Source organism: Ascaphus truei, chromosome 1, assembly GCF_040206685.1.
Source record: "Ascaphus truei isolate aAscTru1 chromosome 1, aAscTru1.hap1, whole genome shotgun sequence".
In the NCBI taxonomy this organism is placed as follows: domain Eukaryota; kingdom Metazoa; phylum Chordata; class Amphibia; order Anura; family Ascaphidae; genus Ascaphus; species Ascaphus truei.
The window spans coordinates 321,029,611-321,053,712 of record NC_134483.1 but is presented as its reverse complement, the minus strand read 5'-3'; the positions used below and the strand labels follow the sequence as shown (position 1 = coordinate 321,053,712).

General features: G+C 41.0%; 1 protein-coding gene across 1 annotated transcript in view; it reads right to left on the bottom strand.

The window, feature by feature from the left end:
- RASGEF1B (RasGEF domain family member 1B) overlaps nt 1-24,102 on the bottom strand; it is a 629,898-nt gene that overhangs the window by 414,575 nt on the left and 191,221 nt on the right. Inside the window, exon 2 of the mRNA XM_075606466.1 lies at nt 20,055-20,102. Within this exon, the coding sequence (XP_075462581.1) occupies nt 20,055-20,102 (48 nt within the window). The remainder of the gene's footprint in view (nt 1-20,054; nt 20,103-24,102) is intronic.

The window sequence follows — 24,102 nt, the reverse complement described above, 5'->3', positions numbered from 1 at the left end:
CTGAACATTTAAGAGAAGCAGGTGTAGCGCTCAATGTGGCTGACACTCATCAACACATGCAGTGTGTCGCTCACAGATGGTACTGGTGTGATAATGTGGCGTATCCATAAGGTTAAAAGAAGATATGAGTGAACGAATGACTAACGTACGTTTTCATATATAGTGGCCTGGTGGGTGAAAGTCTTCATAGAATTACCATTTCAAATTAATGTGATGAACTTCTGTTCACCTTGTCAGCTTCTAACAACTGTAGTCCCTCCCCCAAGACGTGACAGCACCCTGACCTTTTATTTGTTTCTACCACCTGTAAGGCGTCCCACAAGACTTGGCCGTAACATGACCCTGTGATCTGGCTCGGTGTCCAACCCCACCCCCTGTGTTCTCCTCTATGCTGTGATGACATATTAATTGCAGCTGGTTTCACACACCGGTACATGAGCGAAATAAAAATCTGAAGTGAGCTACATATGAACACAATTAAATACCATATGGTACATGTTCCTATTTATGCTCTCAGTATACTACATGAAGCGAAAAAAGAGCTTTAATTAAACATAACGAAATGGGTTTGGTAAAATTATGAATGTTCACCTTTGAATGCACTATCTTCCATGCAAGACTTGATGAGGCAGTAATGGCCTGTTTATAGGTGTAACATAGATTATCACTAATATATATATATATATATATATATATATATATATATATATATATATTATACGTATATATGTATATATGTATCGACAGTGGTCGACAAATCACCAAAAAATCTACTCGCCAAACAAAAAAATCTACTCGCCACCTAGTACCACACGTGTGCTGCTTGGGCCAATAGGAGCTCGCCACGATGTTAAATCCACTCGCCCCAGGCGAGCAAATGTATAGGTTTGTCGAACACTGTGTATCGACACATACATGAAATAGTGAATTATGCATTTGTGTGCACAGACACAGTATAACGAAGTTATACATTACTGTTACAAACAATGATTGCGGATGTGCTTTGTGGTTATGCATGTTAACCCATTGTTTGTACAAGATACACACATACATTCTGCTTTCAACTATAGGGCAAACATGTTGAATGCTTTGTAAGGTAGAAGGTTGCAGTGTGTGTTATTTGGAAGATCATTACACATAATCCCTTCATGCAGGTCAAGTTGTGTATGTTTACTCATAATGATGTCATCCACGATAGCTGAGCCAATACATGTTTCCAAACACACACATAGAGATATATATCTATATACATATATATATATAAAGCAACTGTAAATATTACTTTATGCTCATTGGCATGTCTTAGACAGGTCTGCAACCCTGTCTTTCCCCATTATCGCCCAGCATACAGCGCTTCCACTGCAGCAAGGGATTCTGGAAAATTACATGCAAATTAGCACTCAGTGCCACCTTTTGCCATCATATATATTAATTTTTACTTTTTGTAGGACAACTAGATATAAATATATATAGATAGATAGATAGATAGATAGATATATAGATAGATAGATAGATAGATAGAGACATATATACAGATATATATGTAGGTATGTTTATATTGGGAAGAAAGTATAAGTTGCAGCGGAAATATAGATTAGAACTGTAACCTACGACACGCCTAGTACAGTAACATTTGTCACCAGGTGGAAATGGAGAATAAATTCCGATATCTCTGTCCCCGGGCAAACCCTCCACGACGACAGGAAGAATTTTTTTCAGCATCTGCTCCTCCAATGGTGTTAAGATTAGAGCTTGTGCTGGCGCCCACCTCCAGTGCCAGAAGCATGCATCCGTTGTGCTTGTATTTTTTTCTTTAAGTTTGCTCTGATATCATCGAATCTCTTCCGACAATTCGCCCGGTCCCTGACATGATTCCCACACACAGACACTGCCAAGGTTATTTGATCCCACATTTCTTTTTTTGATGCTGAACTTGTCCGCCCTTGAAATACATACAAAATATATGACGCTAATTATTATTATAAAAAAGATCAGTTTAAACTGCTACCTGTTCCAAGAGATACCAAACATGCTGGTTTAGGTGTAATATGTGTACCACATGAGCATTTACGTGTAAACATACAAATGTAAGAAAGCTTGCATGAATATTGTATGAACTTTGGCAACATTTTTAGACTGATTGTTATGGTCGTTCTAAAGCATGAAGGAATATGTGTGTAACAATTAAGTTTAATTGATAGATATTATAGAATAATATTTTGATATTAAGACATCTCACATGACCTAGGATAACATGTCTTTGAAGAATCAATGCAAAGATAGACTTACCTAGTAAATGCCCATACAGACAGTCATAGTGCTCCAGAATCCCTGTGACAAGAACTGTGTTTTCTATTCATTGAACCGAGGATTACGTGGCCGCTCCACACGTTTCTTCTGAATACGTGCAGGCCCAGAGCTTGGCTGCTGCTGACTGGACTCTCCTTCTTCCAATGGAAGAGACTCCAAAAACGGGCCACCAGCAACCACCCCACCACCAGACACCCCAGCCGCACCAGCAACAGAGCCACCAGTAGCACTCGCACATTCACAGCAACACCACTCGCACCAGCAACACCATTCGCACTCGCAGCAACAGCACTCCCCTGAATCCTATGTTCACTCAGACGCGTACTCACATGACTACCAGTACCACTCACACCAGAATCACTCTTCCCACACCTTGCGGTCATACCTCTAGCACTCACAAAGAACAGAAAAGAAATTTAAAGACAATCGCACTGAACACTTACAAAGTGAAAACAAGACAAAGATGTAAACAAAACAACACAGGACAAACCTCTCACAATACACCACAACTGTCTCAGTCAATATGAAATATGTAAATCGGCCAGCTCTGTGTGTGTCTCTCTCTCTCTATTCCAACAACATAGAGAATGAATAAAAATACACGCTGCCTTTAAATGGGCCGCTCAATCCAAAACATGCTTGCTTCGGCAGATTCAGCAAGAAGTTTCATTGGGGAACCTAACACCACCTCGCCATGCACGCCGATACACCTGTGTGTGATCGGCAAATCATCGGCAGAGTGGGAGCAAATGTTTTCGGCTTGATTCGGAAGGGATTCGGCACTTATTGCATACGGAGAGGGAATGCCTTGGCGATTGCACTTTTTCGACGCTTACTGCATAGAGCCCCAAGTCCAGCTTTTTGGGACCAAGTTCTCAAACTCAAACGTAGCGGTCGCGGCTGGGATTGTAAGAGGATTTTAGTTCCAGGACGTTTGGAGCTAAGTCCCGGTCAAGGTAAAACTCTGTTTTAGAGTGCACAGCAGCTAAGAAAGTCTAGTTTTCTAGCCCAGACCCCCAGTAAGTGTGTCTTTCTTATGTATTTTGTGTTCCACTGTGTGTATGCCTATTTTAAGTGAATAAACTACAATTTATTTCCTTATTTTGTATTTCTCAATGTATGATCCTGGTAAAAAGGTGTAAATGCCTGGTCTCCCGTGACAGTGCTAGACAGAAAAGGCCCCATATTGCATGAACTCATACCCTGTAGATGTGTAATTGTGTTAAGTGTTAAAACATAACATTTTATATTTTTAAAAAAAACTGTCCAGAGACAAATAATATTACTTAAACATTGTTGTGTATAGTCCACTCCCTCTGATGCACTCTATTATAGAAGTGGAAAAGAGAAGGGGATATACAGTACACAGATCTCCTATATCAGTAGGGAAGGACTTGTGATAGGTTAATAAGGGATTTCCAATATATATACAGTATATATAAACCATAGGAGTCAACTTATGTACACTAGAAATGGAAACTTCTACATTCTCTCTTTTTTGTTGATTTAGGGATGTTCTATAGAGTGTGCGGTCGTCTGCGCGAGTGTGCCTATGCGAACGTGCGTGCACGTGCCGCATGCTTTCTGTGTGTATGCTGAGCTGTGAGCTGTGAGAAGGTTGTGTGTGTGTGTGTGTGTGTGTGTATGTGTGTGTGTGTGTGTGTGTGTGTGTGTGTGTGTGTGTGTGTGTGTGTGTGTGTGTGTGTGTGTGTGTGTGTGTGTGTGTGTGTGTGTGTGTGTGTGTGTGTGTGTGTGTGTGTGTGTGTGTGTGTGTGTGTGTGTGTGTGTGTGTGTGTGTGTGTGTGTGTGTGTGTGTGTGTAATTTATTATTTATTAAAAAAAATAAACACTTTGGTAAAAATAAAATATTTATTAACATTGTGCAGACACGTGCAGTCACACACATAAATACATACATACACACACACACATATATACATACATACACATGCATACATACACTAACACACATACATACATTTCAGTGCCGATAGCGGAGGGCGAAAATATTCTTTTACCCGTCTTCCCCGCTGTCGGCCGGATGCACACTCACTGCCGTGCGGGCGCGCGGCCCTTGTATAGAAGGGTTGACTAACCTCAGTCAATTATAAGTGCCGCGCGCGCATGGCGTAGCGCACACGGTCACTATATAACAGCCCTAAGCCTCTTGTTAGATAAGACCATGGTGGAGTCAAATGTATCTACATTGTATCTGATACTCCATAGGCTGCGCTTATAGTGCTGGCTATGCGACCGGATACGTGGAGGCATGACCATGAGCGGTTCACCCTCATTGGCTGAACCTCTCACGTGCTGCTGACCAATTTCTGAGAATTGAACGTAGCAGTCGCGACTGGGATTTCAAGCCAATTTTAGTTCCAGGTCGTTTGGAGCTAAGTCCCGGTAAAGCAATTTCAAGTCCTCCGGAGAGAAGGGAGCGGTGGCGTCTGGAACTTCGTCACAATTTGGATTCCAGGGCATTTCGGGCTAAGTCCCGGTCAACTAAAGACTTGTTAATGTGCCAAATAGCTAGGAAAGTTTAGTTTCTTACCCCAGGTCCCAAGTAAGTGTGTCTCATCTTATTTATGTAGCCGTGTGGTAAAAAATGGTATACAGTTCTCTCTCATGCTGGCAGTAACCCTGGTAAGTATACAGGATTACCAGCATCAATCATGGAGGTTGCCCTCGCATGTTCAAGGTCAAGAGTGATAATTAAGAGTGATTCTGCAGCAAATAGTCTGACCTGCAGCAGTAAGGCTGGCAGGGCCTACACTGTGTCCAGGGACCTGGCACAGGTGGTGATCTCCCTGAGGGGAGAGGTGATCCAACTCCATTGGGAGGGCAGATCTTCTGAAAGGAGAGTTCTGAAGAAGATGAGCAGCTAAGCTGTTTGCTGTGAGGGGCAGTCTGCCTATACATCAATAAAGATGCCCTTGTTCACAAGAACCCCAATGTGTGAGTGTGAAGTTACTCCACATAGGAAGGCACCACAGAGGAGTTCCTCATCAGAACTATCTCCTTGCGGATGCAGAGATCCTGATGAGGTGGAGGCCCTGCACTGTATGTAGGTAGGACTCTAGCACACTACCTGAGATGCCTGTCTGGGTTGACATTCCCCACAAAACATCATGCGGGAGACTCAGGAGTCCTGTTGCCAACAGGTGCACCACCAGACACAACCATGTAATGGGGACTGGTTAGACCACAGGGGCCAATGTGAGATTGGGTGGGTCAGCCAAGTCTGAAACACCGTTACATGTAGATTGTGTTCCATTGTGTGGATCAATGGAGGAACCGGAGAACAGCCCACCAAGTGCAAAACAGGACACGAGGGTCTTCTTTATAATGGTTTATTGATTAAAAGAACATAGGGCAGAGTTCCTAGAGACATTCTGATATGTTTCACGCACAGGGCGCTTTATCAAAGAGTTACAGGCTGCGACACATCACCTGGTTTAGTGTCCAGGAAGGAAAGGACACACACCTGGAGGAGAATAGAGGCTTCCTCGTTGGTGTATCTGCCTTACAACAGGGATTCCCCTTGATGTGCCCTAATTTATCTATTACACTACATTGTGAGTGCATATATACTCCGTTTTTGGTTTTAGTTTGTGCTCTGCTACTGTTCTCTCTAGTATTCCCAATTTACGCAAGGATCCTGGGAATTCATCCTTCAACATCTCAAGCCACTGGAGATTACCCAGTATTAGGTTGACCATTGAGTGCTCTAGTGACTTATCATGCCCATATTATATGGGTATGGTATACCACTGTGCCAATCAATGGGTAGAGGGTGGGTATATTGGCCCTTAGGAGGGTGGTTAGGCCTACATGGTGGGTAGCGGGGGATGGGGGTTAACCCCTTAATTACTATAGCGCTTAGTAATCGCTAAGGTGATTAAGGAGTTGGGAGGCCATTATATTATATTTTTTCATGTACTGTTGCTGGCAACGGAGGACATGGACCTGGAGTATGCTGATGAGGATGCACTTCATGATGGCAGAGGTAAGTAGAAAGTTTTATTTACTTTATGCTGGCTAGCTAATGTTTGATTTTCAAATGGGCAAATTAGCTATTATCCCTATGTGAATAATAGTTATTTTGCCCATTACTGTACTGTATGTGTTGTGGGGGGTTGTTGGGGGTAGAGGAGGTGGGTAGTAGGACTGTTGTATTTTTTTTTTATTATGGGTAGAGGGATTGGGTAAAGGGGTAGTATCCCCAAGGATGGATGTTCAGGCCTACCGGGTGGTAGCGGGAGAGGTTAACCGTATTAGAGGTTAGCGGTATTAACCACAAAGGTAATGAAGGGGTTAACTCCTCCCGCAACCCTCCTGCAAGGCCTAAACACCCACCAAGGGCCAAATACCACCTTCACCCACCCCCACTACCCACAATACACATGGCACTGGTAGTAAACCCCTTAATTGCCTTAGTGTGCAGACGCTAAGGTAATGAAGTTGTCTGTAAATGCATTTTTATTGCATGGAATTCATGCTGGGGGCCTCCGGTGCTGATATTAATGGGTATCAGCTCCGGAGACTCTTGGCATCAATCCGAAGCAGGAAAAAAAGCATTTTTTTTCTTCATCCTGTATCGTCGCTTCTCAGCAGGTTCTCCACAGCCTCGCACCAACTTTTCCTGATGTGAGGATTTTGGGAGAAACTCGCCATTCTAGAACCGTCATTGGCCTCGATTAAACTAATTGAAGCTACTAGAATTCCACGAGTTTCAGAACCTGCCGATAAGTGGCTTATCGCCGCTCAACCGGTGATTTTTTTTTGGACGGCTGAAAAAATTGTCGATTCATGCCTTTATCGCCCACTTATTGAGGCTTTCTGAATAGCAGTAGGCATTTTGGGCGAAAAGGCCTCGATAAGTAGGTTATGAAGGCTTATAGAATAGGCCCCATACTGTGCAATTTATTGGTACGTGGTATCTAAAAATACAGTATCAATGATTGTCCATATTTTGTACATTGTTCTCACTGCCTTGGAGAACTAAACACATATCTACTCGTGAAATGTTCTTTTTAGAGAGAGCAATATCTGCTGGTAAAAAAAAAAGTATTCTATCACTCAGATGTAATGTGACCATCTTATGAATAGCTCTGGTGTGATTACAAAGTGTTCTACAGCGTGCATTGTGGCCATTATAAATGTGCTTAGTATATATTGACAGAGTACCTTTTGTTGCAAGGGTTCGTCATTCCATTATCCTGTGGTCATTCAACAGATCTCTCACTGTTGGAAAATCCCTGCACTTACACATTCGACAATTCATCATCCACTATACCTTTATGCTCAGCTATTAATGTCACAATGCATCCATGTGTATTGTTGTTGGATACAAATTGAAATGAGTCATTCTGGTCATAAATTAGCACCTGTCACTTCTGGACTGCCAGTGGATTTTCAAGTTGCTCTCTTTCAATGTTAACCTAAGAAACGGAAATATAGTTACCAATCAGATCTGTCCTTGGAAGCTAAAAGACATAGGGGCCACTGCACGAAGAACCGAAAAGCCACTTATTGAGGCCTTTTCGCCCAAAAGGTCTACTGCAATTCAGTAAGCACTGATAAGTCGGCGATAAAAGCCCTTTTCGGCAATTTTTTTTTCAGAGAAAAAATAAATCGCCTAACGACCAGCGAGAAGCCACTTATCGGCAGGTTTTGTAACTCATGCATTTCTAGTAGCCCCAATTAGCTTAGTGAGGCTAATCGCCGCTCTAGAATAGAGATTTCCTCTCAAAATCATCCCGCCAGGAAAAATTGGCAGAAGGGTGGTGAGAAGCTGCCGAGAAGCAGTGAGAGGGGACTTAGAACAAAAATGAGTTGATATCCATGAATATCAGCACTGGAGCCCCCCGGCATAAATCCCATGCAATAAAAACTGGCAACTTAATGGCAACTTCATTACCTTAGCGACTAACCACTAAGGCAATGAAGGAGTTAAGGAACAACAGCAGCTTTATTGGGGGCAGAGGGGGGGAGTGAAGCGGGTACTTGGCCATTCTATCACCCCCTCTGGCCCCAATAAACATTACAATATGTACTAACCACCAATACACAACCCACCCAACCCTGTGCCCCCACATAAAAGCATTTTTTATTTTATTATACACAGGATTGATACCAGAGGCAGCGGGGGTCCCCGCGAGTGTCCGTTGGCCTCCAGGTCGTCCCCGTTGGTGTCTGGGGGACCCACATGGGACCCCCGGTGGTTCCTGCGGATGTCTGGGTGCCCTCAGGTTGTCCCCGCTGGTGTCTGTGGGCCCCCGGGTGTTCCCCTCATGTGTCTTTGGGCCCTCGGGTGGTCCCCGCAGGTGTTTGGGGGCTCTCCTGTATCCCCGCTGGTGTCTGGGGGTCCTCAAGTTGTCCCCGTGGGTGTCCAGGGGTCCTTCGGTGGTCCCTGCGGGTCCCCGCTGACCTGTGGTACCAATCCTGTTGCAAAATTTTGGGGGGGAATACATTGCAATAAATACACCGTCCACCCACCCCCCCCCCCGTGATAGGTTGCAGTAGTTCAAAAGGATGTGGCATCATTCCTTAAAGTGATGTCTTTTTGAACTAATGTAACCTATCACATGGTACAGCAACCAATGGGATTGTCTTCAATCCCATTGGCTGTAATACTATGTGATATAGCCATGTGGTTTTAAGGATGTGACTTACCTTCCTTGTAGAGGACGTCACATCCTTAACAAAAAAAAAAGAGAATGGAGATGTACCATCTGACCTGAAAATGTGATGTCACAGGCCCTATATAAGACCTTGACGTCTCATTTAACAGGAAGAAGATGACGAGAGAACATCCTGTTTGGGATTTACTATTGGGTTTTGGATTGACAGATGAAGATAGAAGATTACAGAAAATAAAGAAATAATGACAGATACAGAGAGAAGACAGTGATAGAAGATAAAAGAAGAATTTTGTTATCTGTTCCGGATCTTCAAGGTGGATGGCGTTGGATTTACTTTAATGACGTCGCGGTACGAGAGCTTCCTGATACGCCGGGATTCGGAGGGTCAACGCTTCTAAAGGTAAGAAATATTGAATTTATGTAATTGTAATTTTACAGGTTTTATGATTGTATTTTTTTTATTTGTATGTTTTTCATTGCACATTGACTGCTAATGTATTAATTAAAGTGGATTGAAAAATAGAGATGTCTGGATTCTCCACAGTATGGCAGACAGCCGCCAATCCCTGGTCATGTCTAATAATAGAGTAAAGAGATGTGTCTAATAATAGAGTAAAGAGATATTACATCTAGTGTAACCCAGATGTATTTATTGTCCAATGGACCTCTTTTAATCTGTAAGCAACCCACAGGGGTCCCATGGCCACCAGGACGGGAGAGCTGGGACATCTCTCCTGGCTATCCCAAGCCCGGTAGCATGGCGGCTCCAGACCTTAGAAGCAGCAGTTGCCCACTCACTCCAATCCTTCCTCTGACTGCTCGGTCGGCGCAGGAAGTCGCGTCAACTTCCGGCTGACAGGATCGAGAGGAAGGATCAGGTAAGAATGCGCTCTCTCAGGTGTGTGTGTGTAAGTAAGAGGGTGTGTGTGTGTAAGTGAGAGGGGGAGTGTTTGTAAGTGAGAGGGCGAGTGTGTGTGTGCAATTGAGAGGTGGATAATGTCGATCCACGGGGGGGGGGAGCAAGAGACGGGATGATCAGGGGTGGGGTGTGACTGGGGGGGTGAGGTCAGGGGCAATTGGGGGGTGGGAGAGACAGCGGGCAAGGATTCGGGTTCCCCAGAATTTTACAATCAAATTCTGGGGTTCCCTAACAAAAAAAATAGAAAACCACTGTTCTAGTCACATATAAGCAAATAATAAAGATTGTACAGAAAGTATTTAATGACTGAGCATTGAAACCTTTTTTTATATATATACCAGTATGCACAGATAAGTTGGACTGAAGCCATGCTGCCCCCAAAAACACTTTTTTGCCAACTGGACCGGAAATTTCCCAGGGCAAGACTATTCTTGTCTTCTGCCCGTTTCCCAAGATTTTTACCTCCAATGTCCTGACACATTTTCCTCCCAAAACAGACACCAGTTTACAAACAAGGGGAACAGAACATAATAGCGATATTCCCCGTCTCCGCTGGCTCACCAGCAACGAGGTTTCCTGCAACCCCTTTTAGTTCTTTTTTTGTGGTGCTCCTAGTTGTAAGCGTGGGAAAGTCCTGCTCCAGGAGCCTCAACACTTCTAGTAAATTGAATGGCTGCTTCCTCGGTGGCTAGAGTTGAGACGTAAGGAGTAGTGCAAAGCCAAAAAGAGCCAGGAGAAGATCCATATAATGCAAAAAATAATTTATTGGAATAACAAAAGCATAGAGGAAGAGCCTACTACGCGTCTCGTACTATAAGTACTTTATCAAGGAGTTAAAATTACTAGTGCCTTGCAGTCTTTTAAACTTCAGTTCCGTGCTCAATTTCGCGCCAAAGACAGCGTGGTGACATCATGACATCCATCCCAAAACGCATGCGCATTGTTCTGAACTGTTTCCTGACATCAGTGCTGCTCTGGAAAAGAAGACGGAGCGACAAGAGGTTCAAAAAAAGAAAAGCAATTCTATAACTCACATACAGAACCCTCCAATACCAGTACTGAAGTCAGAATCCGCCCCCTGCTACAAGAGCAGGCGCAGAAGAAAAAATAGTAGACTCAAATAGTAGTAATTGAACACTAGCATATACCTAATGAATAGGGTCATGTGATACAAACAAAGACTACATCCACTTAACCACATTAAAGAATGCAGAGGCACCAGACTAAACAACAACAAATTAATTTAAGGCAAGTGAAGAATAAAAATAAATATAGCCTGTGACTAAAAACAAAATGTGTGTGTATATAACAATATACCTTGCTTATTCTCCAGTGACTCACTGATTGATGAATGGATATAAATGATAATATATATAATGTGTATATATGAATAATAAATAACTTAAAAGAAAAAAGTTAAATGAAATACTATTAATAATGAAAAAATGATTACATCATTTTAAACCATAATGAATAAAAAATAAAGCATATTAATGCAGAAAATGAAGACAAAAAATAAAAAAATGCCGTTGCCCATCATAAAATAAAACATTAGCCAGCCAGCATAAATAAAGTAAATAAAACTTTCTACTTACCCCTGCCATCATGAAGGGCATCCTCATCAGCATACTCCAGGTCCATGTCCTCCGTTGGCAGAAAAAATTCAAGAAAAAAAACAATCTAATGGCCCCTAACCCCTTAATCCCCTTAGCGGTTAATAACCGCTATAGTAATTAAGGGGTTAACCCACCCTCCCATGCTGCCCACCCATGAGGCCTAACCACGCACCCTGGGACCATTATACCCACCCTATACCCATTGATTGGAATAGTGGTACATCATACCCATATAACATGGGCATGATAGGCCACTATAGCAGTCAATGGTCGCCCTAATAAAAAAGCATGAAGGCCACACATACACAATAATAAAAGATATACACAAGCACCTAAACACCTCAATTCAATAAATAAAAACACTAGCCAACCAATTAACTAAATAAAAGCACTAGCCAACCAATTAAATAAATAAAAGCACCAGCCAACAAAACAATTAATGAATTTAAACCAGTAGCCAACAAAACAAATAATTAATTTAAAACGCTAACCAATCCTAAAATGTACTAAAAACAAGCCATCCAAATTCCAAACAATTGAATCCAAACAATAAAATCAAAAAGAAAAAATTATAATCAATAGAAAACAAGCAAAAAATGCATTGGCTGTCACTATATTTATCTATACCCTAAAGGGGCATAGATTAATACATTATCAGTCAATGGGCAATCGTTCCTTCCTTATCCGTTCAGTCGAATAGGACTCTCGGCCACTCTATGTATCAGTGTTCTCCATGTCTTCCGATCTCTCACAGCTTCTTTCAATTCTGCTGTGGTCAGTCCAGTATCTTCCTTGATGGTATCTAGCCAGCGAGTTCTTGGGTGCCTCTTCCTCTTTTGCCACCAATCATTCCAAGTATGACGTCCTTCTCAAGCGACTTGCTTCACATAATGTGACCAAAGTAGGAGAGCTTTTACTTTGTTATCTTGGCCTCCAGTGAGATTTTCAGTTTGATCCATTCCAGAACTGCTTGGTTTGTTATTCTGGCTGTCCATGGATTGCGTAGCAGATGTCTCCAGCACCACAGTTGAAAGGCATCAATCTTTTGCCTGTCTGCCTTTCTCAGAGGGCAGGTTTCGCAGCCATATGTTGCTATTGGGATAACGATCGCACTGACCAATCTGCATTTGGTTGCCAGGCTGATGTCTTTACTCTTACAGATGTTGTTCATACTGACCATCGCATTTCTTCCCAGTGTCAGTCGTCTCTTGATCACAGGGTGTAGCCGCCATCACAATCAATTTTGGAGCCAAGAAATATGACATTTTCCACCACTTCAATTTCTTCATTGTTGATCTTGATATTAACGTTTGCCTTATTTGCTGCTGTCATGATCTTTGTCTTCTTAATGTTCAGGCGCAGTCCAACCTTCTCACTTTCTTCTTTGACTTTCATGATCAGATGTTCGATATCCTTCTTGTTTTCAGCCAGCAGGGTGGTATCGTCAGCATTTCGGAGGTTGTTGATGTTTCTGCCGCAAATTTTCATGCCAATCTTGGTCTCATCCAGGCTTGCTCGCTGCATGCAAGGGTATGTTGCTGTCATGCGCTCAGGCAACCCGCCAAATGATTCAAACACTCAGTGGTGTAAATGGCTGGAAGGGAGGCATACAGGGCATCAAAAGACCGCTAGAGTGGTCGGGGCTCAGGGGTAAAGAAAGGTGATCTTACCCCTGTCAGCTCTTCCGTCCTGGGTCGTGTAGCTCCTTGGTAGCCCTTCCTGCAGCGTGCATCCGGCAAGATGAGCATGTAGAAATGGAGAGAAGGTCTGGTGCAACAGCAAACAGCCAAAATGACGTCAGATCCGAAGTAGAACAAGTCCCAGACGAAGCGCTAGTACAGCGTGAAACGCGTAGAGGAGGAGGCTGTGCTGCAGTCTGCTGTTTTACAAGTGTGTGTCTACATCAATAAAGTTAATTTTGTTCTACTTCGGATCTGACGTCATTTTGGCTGTTTGCTGTTGCACCGGACCTTCTCTCTCCATTTCTACTTGCTCGCTGCATGACAGCTTCTGCATATATGTTGAAAGCTGCTGGTGATAGAATGTATCCTTGGCGTATGCCCTTTCCGATCTTGAATCAATCCGTGTCTCCGTATACTGTAGCGTTCTGAATGTAGCTTCTTGATCTTGATAGAGTGATCTTATTAGTTTGGTCAGGTGTGGTGGTGTGCCCATTTCCTTCAGGCAGGTCCAGAGCTTGTTGTGCTCAATTACATTGAACGCCTTCAAATAATCAATTAAACACATGTAGAGATCTTACTGATACTCCCTGTTTTTTTCCATAATCTATCGATGGTTGGCAATGTGATCAGGGTGCCTCTGCCTTTTCGGAAGCTAGCTTGCACATCTGGCATTTCCACATCGATGGTTCTACTCAAGCGTTGTTGGATAAGCTTAAAAAGGATTTTACTTGCGTGTGGTATCAAGAGATTGAGCAGGGGGTCTCCGGAGCAGAACTGTGTTGATTTGAGGTCCGGGAACCCCCTGCTTCCCGTGATACAGGCCCCATTATGGGGTGCCGGGATCTCCTACGCATTTCAATGTTTCACGTCACGTGACCATGGGAATAAAATACATAGGAGATACAGGCCCCATTATGGGGTGCCGGTTTCGCGGGAAGCAGGGGGTCTCAGACCTCAAATCAATGCGGTTCTGCTCCGGAGACCCCCTGATCATCTACACTATTATTAAAATGAATATTAAAACACATCGATCTCTGGCGAAATATGCACAGGGAGAGGCGGCTCTCTCTCTGTGCAGCTCTCTGCAGCTAAAACAAATCGCCAGATTTTGCCTTTTCAGAAAGGCGATCATCACGTCACCGGCTACTCGCCGGTTTGGGAATTTTGCTATGTCAGGTAATCAAGGCTTTCTGATTACCATGATAGCAACACCCACAAAACTGGCGAATTAAACAGCCTGGCAATTTTTTTTATGAACGCTTATAGCATAGGCCCCTCTGTGCCAGTTCCCAGCAGGAGGCTTTTCAACCTGTCTGATTAGCCAGGGAGAGACCGGTTAATTGACTGAGAAAAGAAAAATATATTTTGCGCAGCTAAAAAAAACTCTACTGGTGAAAACAGTGTTATTTATAGTTTACCCTTATTTTAATACACTTTTGTACTTTTCATACTTCACGATTTTGCGTTGTGCGCTGTTTTTTGTCTCCATTCTGGTTAATTGACTAGCAGCAATTAACCAGCTCCCTGCTGGATTCCTCAGACCACTAGAGTCTTATATTGAAGCCTTATTTAGACAGGGGTTAAGTCCCTGTTATAATAAGTATGCTTCTATACACATTCTAATCCAGGGGTGCGCAAAGTTTTTAGTCTGTGTCTGCCAACCTCCCTGCTCACGCCTCTCCTATTACCTTGTCATGTGACGTTGCATTGCCATGGCCACCAGAGATCCGGTAAGGGAGTAACAGAGGCCTAGCACGCGCTTATCCGGCATTTAATTTAAATGTTTTGGGGAAGAGCACAATGCCTATGTAAGCACCGCGCCCTCGCCAGAAAATGTCATTCCTCCAAGCTTACTTACCCCTTCTCTAATCAATGCACTTAAATGTACGTCTACTGTTTCTGTTAGTCCCCTCACATGCTGATTAGTTTGTAAGTCCTTCCTGGCAGGGACTACTTTCTCCCAATGTTGCACTTATGTTTTGATGTGCTTTTTGCATCAGTATTATTATATTTCCTGTATTGCAATTGCATTTTAATGTTTGTAAAAATGATATACATACAATCCTAACATTGGAAGCTGTGATTTTATTCTTAGTACGCATGTATCTACTGCATTAAGTGGCTTTGTAAACTAGGGAAATAAAAACCTGTTTTGGTTTAATTTGTGAAGGTTTCCACAACTTTTTAAGAACACTGTAGATCAGTAAAAAGTTAAAGCAAAAGCTTCTTGTTTATTTATACAGTACTGTATGCTAAAAAAAAGTGTGCTTCTAGATTTTGTATGCAAATATTGGAAACATTTCACCAACGTCCTTGAATATTTAAACAAAAGACAGGGGTGCCCAATGCTACATCCAATAATATATAGTATCAAGTTTAAATACTTCAATAATAATAATAATATTTACTTGGTTATTTAGTTAAACCCTTTGGCCAAAACGTCATAAGCCTGCATACCACGTCACGGTATAACCAAAATGAATGCAGGTCTTAACACTAATACTGTACTGTGAACCCTTCCTTTTATCTCTGTATGAGCGGAAGCAACCACAGTGAGTCCTGTCCATTCAGAAAGATGCTAGTACCTCCCAAGTTAAAAAGGTGGGGAGGGGTGAGCTCTGAGAGGAGGGGCCACTTACCTCCAAGAAACTGTTGCCAGTCAGGAACTAAGTCCTTGAATATTTGTCAAATGTTTTATGAAACTTTCCCAAAATAATTTGCCCCATCTCTATTTGTACTGTACTACTTTGTCTGAATGTTCTGGCTGTGATCCATCCATTGCCCTAGCCTGTAAAAATAAATGTGTATACTGTACTCATTTTCACAATAAAAATAATGACAGATTACTTTTTAAAGTCTGCTACAACTTGTTTTATAATTGTTACATATTAAGACAGATGGAAGGTGTTAGATACAGTAACAAACTACAAAAAAAGGTTTGCATTATCTTCATTATTATGTTTCTTTCTAATGATCTGTCAGTGTTTTTCGCACATTATCCGATTATACTGTACTGTGAAGAGAGACTTTGTGCAGTCATCATAACCAGTTAATGCTAGTTTTGCAACAAACATTAAGATTACAACATGGAAAAGGGAAATTGTATAATAATATCCTCATCTCCTCATGCTTTTCACAGGAGACTTGCTTCCCTGGGAGCACTTTCATTAGAACCCTGCAGGCATGCCGGGCTGATGAGCCAATAATGAAGAGCTCAGAGATTCAGCAGCAGGAGTGCTCTGACACCAGAGCTTGTTACATTTTTACGAGGCACCACAATCTGAGCAGGCACCGACAATCACCTACCTGATGGGAAAGCTCTAAATAGATATGCCAAAGAGATTTATAAGGAGACGGGTGGGGAATGTGGCTGGCACACATAAGAGACTCTAATGGAAATAGCACACTGTGTTTTCGGTTCTTCTGCTCATGAATTTCTTCTAACATGTACCTTGAAATAACATAGTCTTTAGTATCATTTTCAGTTACGTTTGTAACTTTTATTATAAAATCACTCTCGTGTCCAGTAGAAAATAATAAAATGAATATGCAGTTCCAGCTCCATGTACACATACCAAGAAGCTCCATCGCTCAAGGAGAAAGCATCATAGACTCATTACCCTGCTTATAAATTCTTGCTTTATTCTACAACATCCACACACATATATATATATTTGTGTGAAAAGGAGTGCTAATAGGATTGATTTGGGATCTGAGATTGAAAGGGCTGTGTGTGTTTGTACATTTCAGTTGGTAAACAATTTGGAGGTTTGTGACCCCTCTCCCCTTTTTTCAAGCTCACCCATCCCACCTTTTTTATGGCAGTTCTTGCTAGGCACCTGTAAATGATCAGTCTATTCAGACCGCTCTCCCTCCATTAGAGAGGTTATGAGAGCTTTTTGCAGGTACAGCAGTGTTAGGACCTACAGATGGGCCATACCACAATGTGGTTGTAGCTTTAAATACTTTGGTCAAAGAATTGAACTAAATGACCCTTGCTTATGAGAGTATAAAGTGATAAGTATTTAACTATATATTTTGTCATATTGGATGTAGCGCACAGGCTTTTTGCCTTTTGTTTTATTCTATAGTACAATATCCCATATTATTAGTAATATCCGGTATGTATTTTTAGTCGTTCTTATTTCTGAACTTTTCTTCCTAGTAGTGGGAAGCTGGCTTGTTAGAAACTGTCTATGTTATTGACAGTGTTTAAGGAACACTCTACAGATCTAGTCCATTTTACTTTCCTCATGAGTGTGATTTGCCAAATTTCAGTTTTCCAGTAACCTGCAGTCTGAAGGTTAATGAAAATTGGAAAGTCGTGACTCCATCTTCAATAAGCAGCAAAATAAAATCAGTTTGCTGTTTCTGGAGAAGATGAGTTGAGCTACATCTGTACGTTTTAGAGAATAAAGGAGAAGACGCCCATAATATGGTTGCAGGAGTATGAAGACAAAAAGAGACTGTTCAGATAACTGGATGAAGAAGGAAAGTCAAGGAATGTTAATTAGAGGGTGGAAATAAATATTTCAGATTTCTTTGTAATAAAGGAATATAAAAAAGATGGTTTAGACTGTAGCTAATGGCAGAACTGTAAGAACAGAAGTGGTGCAAGAAGATAGTACAATGGGTCAGATTACGGAAAAGGAGAAACAAATCACTGAATATTCTGATGACAGACATACAATATACACACACACACAGATTAATTACATTAATCTTCCAGAAGAGGCCAGAAAACCATGCGATGTCTGCAGTGTAGCTACATACTGTACTTTTCATTTTGATGAGTAAGTAATATGTTTTCCAGAAGTGTCCTTTCCTTATTCTGGTCATTTTCAGATGTACTAGTCGCTAGCAATGCCTGTTTCTGATTTTCTTCTGCGGAGACCACTTCACATGCAAATCACTCTTGCTGGCTACTTTGCTCAGGCATGGGAAAAATGATCAGGCATAGATCCTTCTCACTCTGAAATGCATTAGTATTTAAAATTACTTCAGTATTTTTACAATCTTGTAATTATCTAAAAGGGAGAATTTCTTTATCCTTGCCACAGATGTAGTATTGTGGCACAGTTACATATATAGTATTAGTTTATGGGTTTCGGTCCTTGTTTTAAGCCCTTAGCTTTTGTGTGATCTTCAGTATATCATGTTATCTTCAGGTTCCTTCCCCGGATATACAGTACTTGAAAAGTATGGAAGCTACTGAAGGAGAAGCTTAGTAGAAAGAGCACTGGGGACTAAATAAATAAATATCTTCCACTGCCTTTGAAGTGAAGACTTGTAATTTCTAGTTTTCTAGCGCCTATTTGATAACACTTGTGACAATACTCCTCTCCTCTACTGTAAGATGTCATCTACTAACACCTCTACTCTTGTCTCTTGGAAAACCTAACAGTCTGAAATATATGCACATATTGTATTTAGGAACGATCTATTTCAGTCAATACATATGAAGTCCTCTTAATAATACACATCTAATTATTCCCTCAGTTTAAATCAGTATACAAACGAGAAGTCCATAAAGCTGCAAATATAATGACAATGATTTACCTGCTAGTTTACTTACCTAACATATTCAAACCTATAATAGGCAGCATGGTACTTTAAAAATAAAAATATCATCTTAGATTACATAGTAAATGCAAATCAAAAGTGAATGTAGGAGTGGCCAGATACTGTAAATTCCAATAAGGCGATGCTGGTATAATTATCCCAAGGCGTATTGATACAAATATTCCAGCTCTTGAATGAGTACACAAATCAGTTGCATATGTTGCCCTATATTATTTTCACCCTATTTAATTATGTACAGCTCTTTAAAAAATTGCATTAACGTCAACAACTTAACCATTAGGAGGTAGGATATGATTGGGATGCTCAGGGGGGAAAATAATCTATAAAATAAAAAATCAGATACTTAGGAAAAGTTTGATTGTGGTGCAAATGTCAACCCAAGTGCAATTCTCCCATGAATAGAATACCACTACAAACAATGTACTGCAGAAAGCTAAAATGCTTAACCCCACAATCATGTGATGTTGCACTGCTGTGTCACAAAAGCACACACACGAGAAACATTGTTTTGATAGCACAACGTATCTTGAAATTAACCATATAAAAATGTAAACAGCATCTATATCTATCTATCTATCTATCTATCTATCTATCTATCTATCTATCTATCTATCTATCTATCTATATATATATACATGTGTGTGTGTGTTTGTGCGTGTGTATGTGTGTAATATCTCAGAGGATCAAAAGTATAACAGAACAAAAATATATAATAAAGGAAGATCCTTCCGAAAACCCAAACATGTAAAGCAAAAAGGCATTCAAAGCAAAACCCATGTGAAATAAAATATAAGGGAAAACCAAAGGTAAGGTGATATTCGAGCAACATCCCTTTACCAAGGATCTATACATTCATTATATTTTGTTTTAATTGGGGTTTGTTTAAAGGCATGTTGGAGTCCTTAGTTATATGTTTTTCTTACCTTGAACCCCAGAGATTTGCTATATATGCTATGTATGGATGTTGATTATATTTTGTATATGGTCCCTTATCATATATTTTGTGCTAGCAAAGTAATGTGCTGAGTGTTCATTTGTGATCCAATTGTGCTACATTGCATATATTGAGAGAAATCCCATTTGTGCTCTCAACAACTTAATAGAATTCACAATAATAACTTAAACCAAAATAGAAATACTGGAGCACTATTATGTGGCCTCTTTACAAACCATGACTACTGTACAAATCCCTAAATAACCATTGCTCATAGCTGTGCAAGAAAAAATCACGTAATTGAAATCATAAAACCATGCTCATATGGTACCAGACAATTTTACAATACAGAAAAGCTTCACATACCTTTCGCTTGGTGCTCTGATTTAGGGTGGTGCGTGACTGACTCCGGGACTATTAATAAAAGAAACAAATATCTATTATTGTGTGTCTTAAGTGACATTCAATAGACCATGCAACATAACAAATTCATTTGTCACAGTTCTCTTGCAGTGTCCTCTGCATTGACGTATTTGGATAATGTTTTTCTTTATTTGACAAGTTTACAAGCAGAGTTTCTCCCTTTGCTTTTGTGTTCTCTGCTGTGGTTTAATGCAAGCGAGACTACCCTCAATATCTAGATGAACTTAAACTTTCTCAGTCAAATATCATTGCCCACATTTACTAAGCGGTGCATTTCCTCCTCCGTCTCTTACTGTGCACCTCACAACTGGAACAATCTACCGGAGACTCTCAAAGCCGCCACGGTCTAAGGGCCTCATGCAGTAAGCGTTGATAAAGTATTTTTCGGCATTTTATAGCCAAAATTGGGTTTCAGATTCAGTAAGCGCCGATAAGTGCTTGATTTCGGCAGGTTTCGGAGCCGATAATTTTGTTATGGCCAGTCGGCTGCCGATAAGCCTGTTTTCGCCACTGATCGCCACTTTTTTAAATCGGCTGGATTCAAAAAAAAAATCAGCTTATCGGGGCTGATCGACACTACGAAATTGAGATGTTATGGCCAATTTCTCCCGCCAACTAAAGTTGGCAGTTTGGAGGGGAGAACGATCGCTAAGGCTGCCGGAACGGCACTTAGAAAAAAAAAATCTTCTGTACATCAATGGAGTCTATGGAGCGGGGACGTATAACAGTATAGTACTGTTTACGTTTCATTGCTCACAATACAAACGTCATTTGCATTACAGTGTGGGGGCATTCCCTGCATTGTGTCACAGCTGACGTGTATTATTTGCATAACATTGTACTTTTACATGTTTGCAGCATTTGCGTGTCACATTACTCATCATGTGATGATGTGTCAAGGGAAAATACTATACTCAACTCTTAAAGGAGAACCTCACATCATATCACACATTTTACTGAACTGAGCGACAATTATTTACATGATGTTACACATGTCACACATGTCACACATACACCGTATATTCATGTTCCTTTACATTACACAATGCTTGTAATGTGTCACGCATCTTTAAACGTTCATGTACATCTTTATTCTCATGTTTACATCTAGTTTTGGTCCTCCCTATTTTCATGACGTCACTTATTGGACGCTCAATCACATTGCATGTTTACATTATAACCGTTGCATTACAAGCACTTCAACCTAACTTATACACACATGTACAGTAATTCATCATTGGGACACCTTGTAAACTCATTCTATAGCAACTATCCTCATTACAGAAATGCATGCATATGCACACGACTATTCATTGTTGTCAACATGTGACAATAACATGGCTAATTACACATGTTACACCAAACTTTTCCCACGTCAATCTCAGCCTTTTTGTCTAATTACATGACTGACTGTTGCGTTCACAAGTGTTACATGCATTGCACATTAAACTATTTATTTTCAAGCAATCTTTGTACAAAGCTTCACGTCACATCATTGGCAAATATCATCATTCCCTGCAGAATACACACAACAAATACTTCTAAGAACAACTGCACACAGCTTGCCACAGAAGTACTTTATTATGTTAATGTAACACCTTGCATTTTACTATGTCACCTGACATCATCACATACCTATTTAAAGGACGCCCATTACCTGCTCATTCACAGCTACTCATTTCAAAATGTTGCGATTGTTTAGGAGACGGAGGAATATTCTTTTCTATGACATGCTTGCTGATCAAGAGAATGATATAGGGCAAGGGAGGGACAGACCGAGGGACAGTGACAGGGACAGTCACGCGGATACGACAGGGACAGGGAGAGGGACAGGCTGAGGGACAGGTAGAGGGACAGGAGATCAGAGGAGAAGACAGAGGAGACAAGTTGTGCCTCGTCCGCGTGTGTACAGGGAGAAAACCCTGTTAGATGGGATGAGTGAGGAGGAGATAGTAAGTCGCTATCGTTTGAGTTCAGCAGCAATCTTATCTCTTTATGAGGAGATAAGGGGAGATTTAGATTTTTTCACAGCCAGAGGTCGTGCAGTCCCTGGGCTTGTTAAAATGCTGTGCTCATTACATTATCTTGCTTCCGCGTCATACCAGACAACTGTGGGCATAGTGGGCGGGGTCTCGCAATCTACATTCTCGCGGGCCTTTACCCAGTTTCTCTATGCACTCAATAGACGCGCTAGGAATTATATTCATTTTCCTACAGAGGCAACAGAGTGGCTGGAAGTCAGGACTGGCTTTTATAATATAGCAGGGATACCATGTGTGCTGGGTGCAATCGATTGCACACATGTTGCTTTGATTGCACCTAGTCAGAGTGAGCATGTGTACCGCAATCGTAAGCACTACCATTCACTCAATGTACAGGTGGTATGTGATGCGACGATGAGGATAATGCATGTGGTACCCAAATTCCCTGGTTCCAGTCACGATTCCTCTATCCTGAGGAACTCTTCAGTCTTCCATGCGTTCGAAGAGGGACATTTTGAACATGGTTGGCTGCTGGGTGAGTACACATTTACATGTTCTAACACAAAACACTTTTTTATTTAGGAATGTTGGCATTGTACAATTTGATCACTAATGTCAGCTTATGTGTGCTCCATTCATTATAGGTGACTCAGGATACGGAATTAGGCCGTGGCTCTTGACTCCGGTGCTAAACCCTCAAACTGAAGCAGAGGAGAGGTACAATGCAGCCCATATATCTACAAGATCTGTTATAGAGAGGACATTTGGCCTACTCAAGACCAGATTTAGGTGTCTGGACAGAACTGGTGGGGCTCTTCTATACAAGCCTCAAAAAGTGTCTGATATTATCCTTGCCTGTTGCATTTTGCACAATGTTGCACTCAGGCACAATGTACAATCAGACCTAGCTGAGCCTTTGGTAGACGAGCATCCCACCCATGTAGCTGCTGAAAATGAACAAACAGCCAGTGGTGGCCAGACACGCCAGAATCTCATCAATTCATTTTTTTCTTGTAAGTAAAAACATATATGTTCCAAGTTATACTTTTATAGTTACATTATGTTATCTTAACAATAATGTTTTTTTATATACCCTTCTGGTAGGACACAGATGAATATGGGTTGCACACCTTTCTTTTCTCTGCTGTGTGCACAAAGGGATGTGGCACCGGTATGTTATTGTTGCACAGGTTATATAATCCCTCTTCAATTGTACTTTAGTTTTGTGTATGTGAATACAACTGGGGTAACAAAGCACTAATATTTTAGCATTGTGTTGTTCCTTATGCTAACACAATACACATATTATGCCCATACTCATTCATGCTTCTAGTATGCTTACATACAATGTTATTGGTGCAGTGTAACATGTACATCCATATGATGTGTACACCAGGCTGATTTACATTTTGAATGTCATGAAATATACATGGTGTTGCACATTTAACACCAAATACACACTTTGCTGTGTTGTTTACGGTACTGAAGATGGCATGTCAATGTTTGCAATTTATATATTGTTCCTTTGCATTATAGGTATATCTCCAGTATGACTGATCATGGTATGTATATTTGCTGACATCTCTCATAAGATGTGCCTGCCTCAATCTTCCTATAATTATTTGAAGTAAAAACCCAACATATTGGTTTAAACACAAATGTAACATACATGTACTTTCTGTATCATGTATATGCATTTAGCTACTCTTGAGGTTTCATGTGCATTGTATTAGAAAATGATTACTCACATTTCATCACATTTTATGTATGTTTCCTTATAAATTCCATTAATGTAATATAGAGGTGTTTGGAGAAAAGGGGATAACTGTACTTATTTGTTTACTTACGGGAGCTCATTCATCACGGATGAAATTGACTGATCATAACACTCCATGCATGAATTCCTGTAATCACAACAATGCGTACTACATCTTATATTTAGCAATGTAGGTGTTTATTAATGCTAGGAATTAATAGTCAACATTAATTTAAATTTGTGACATGTGTAT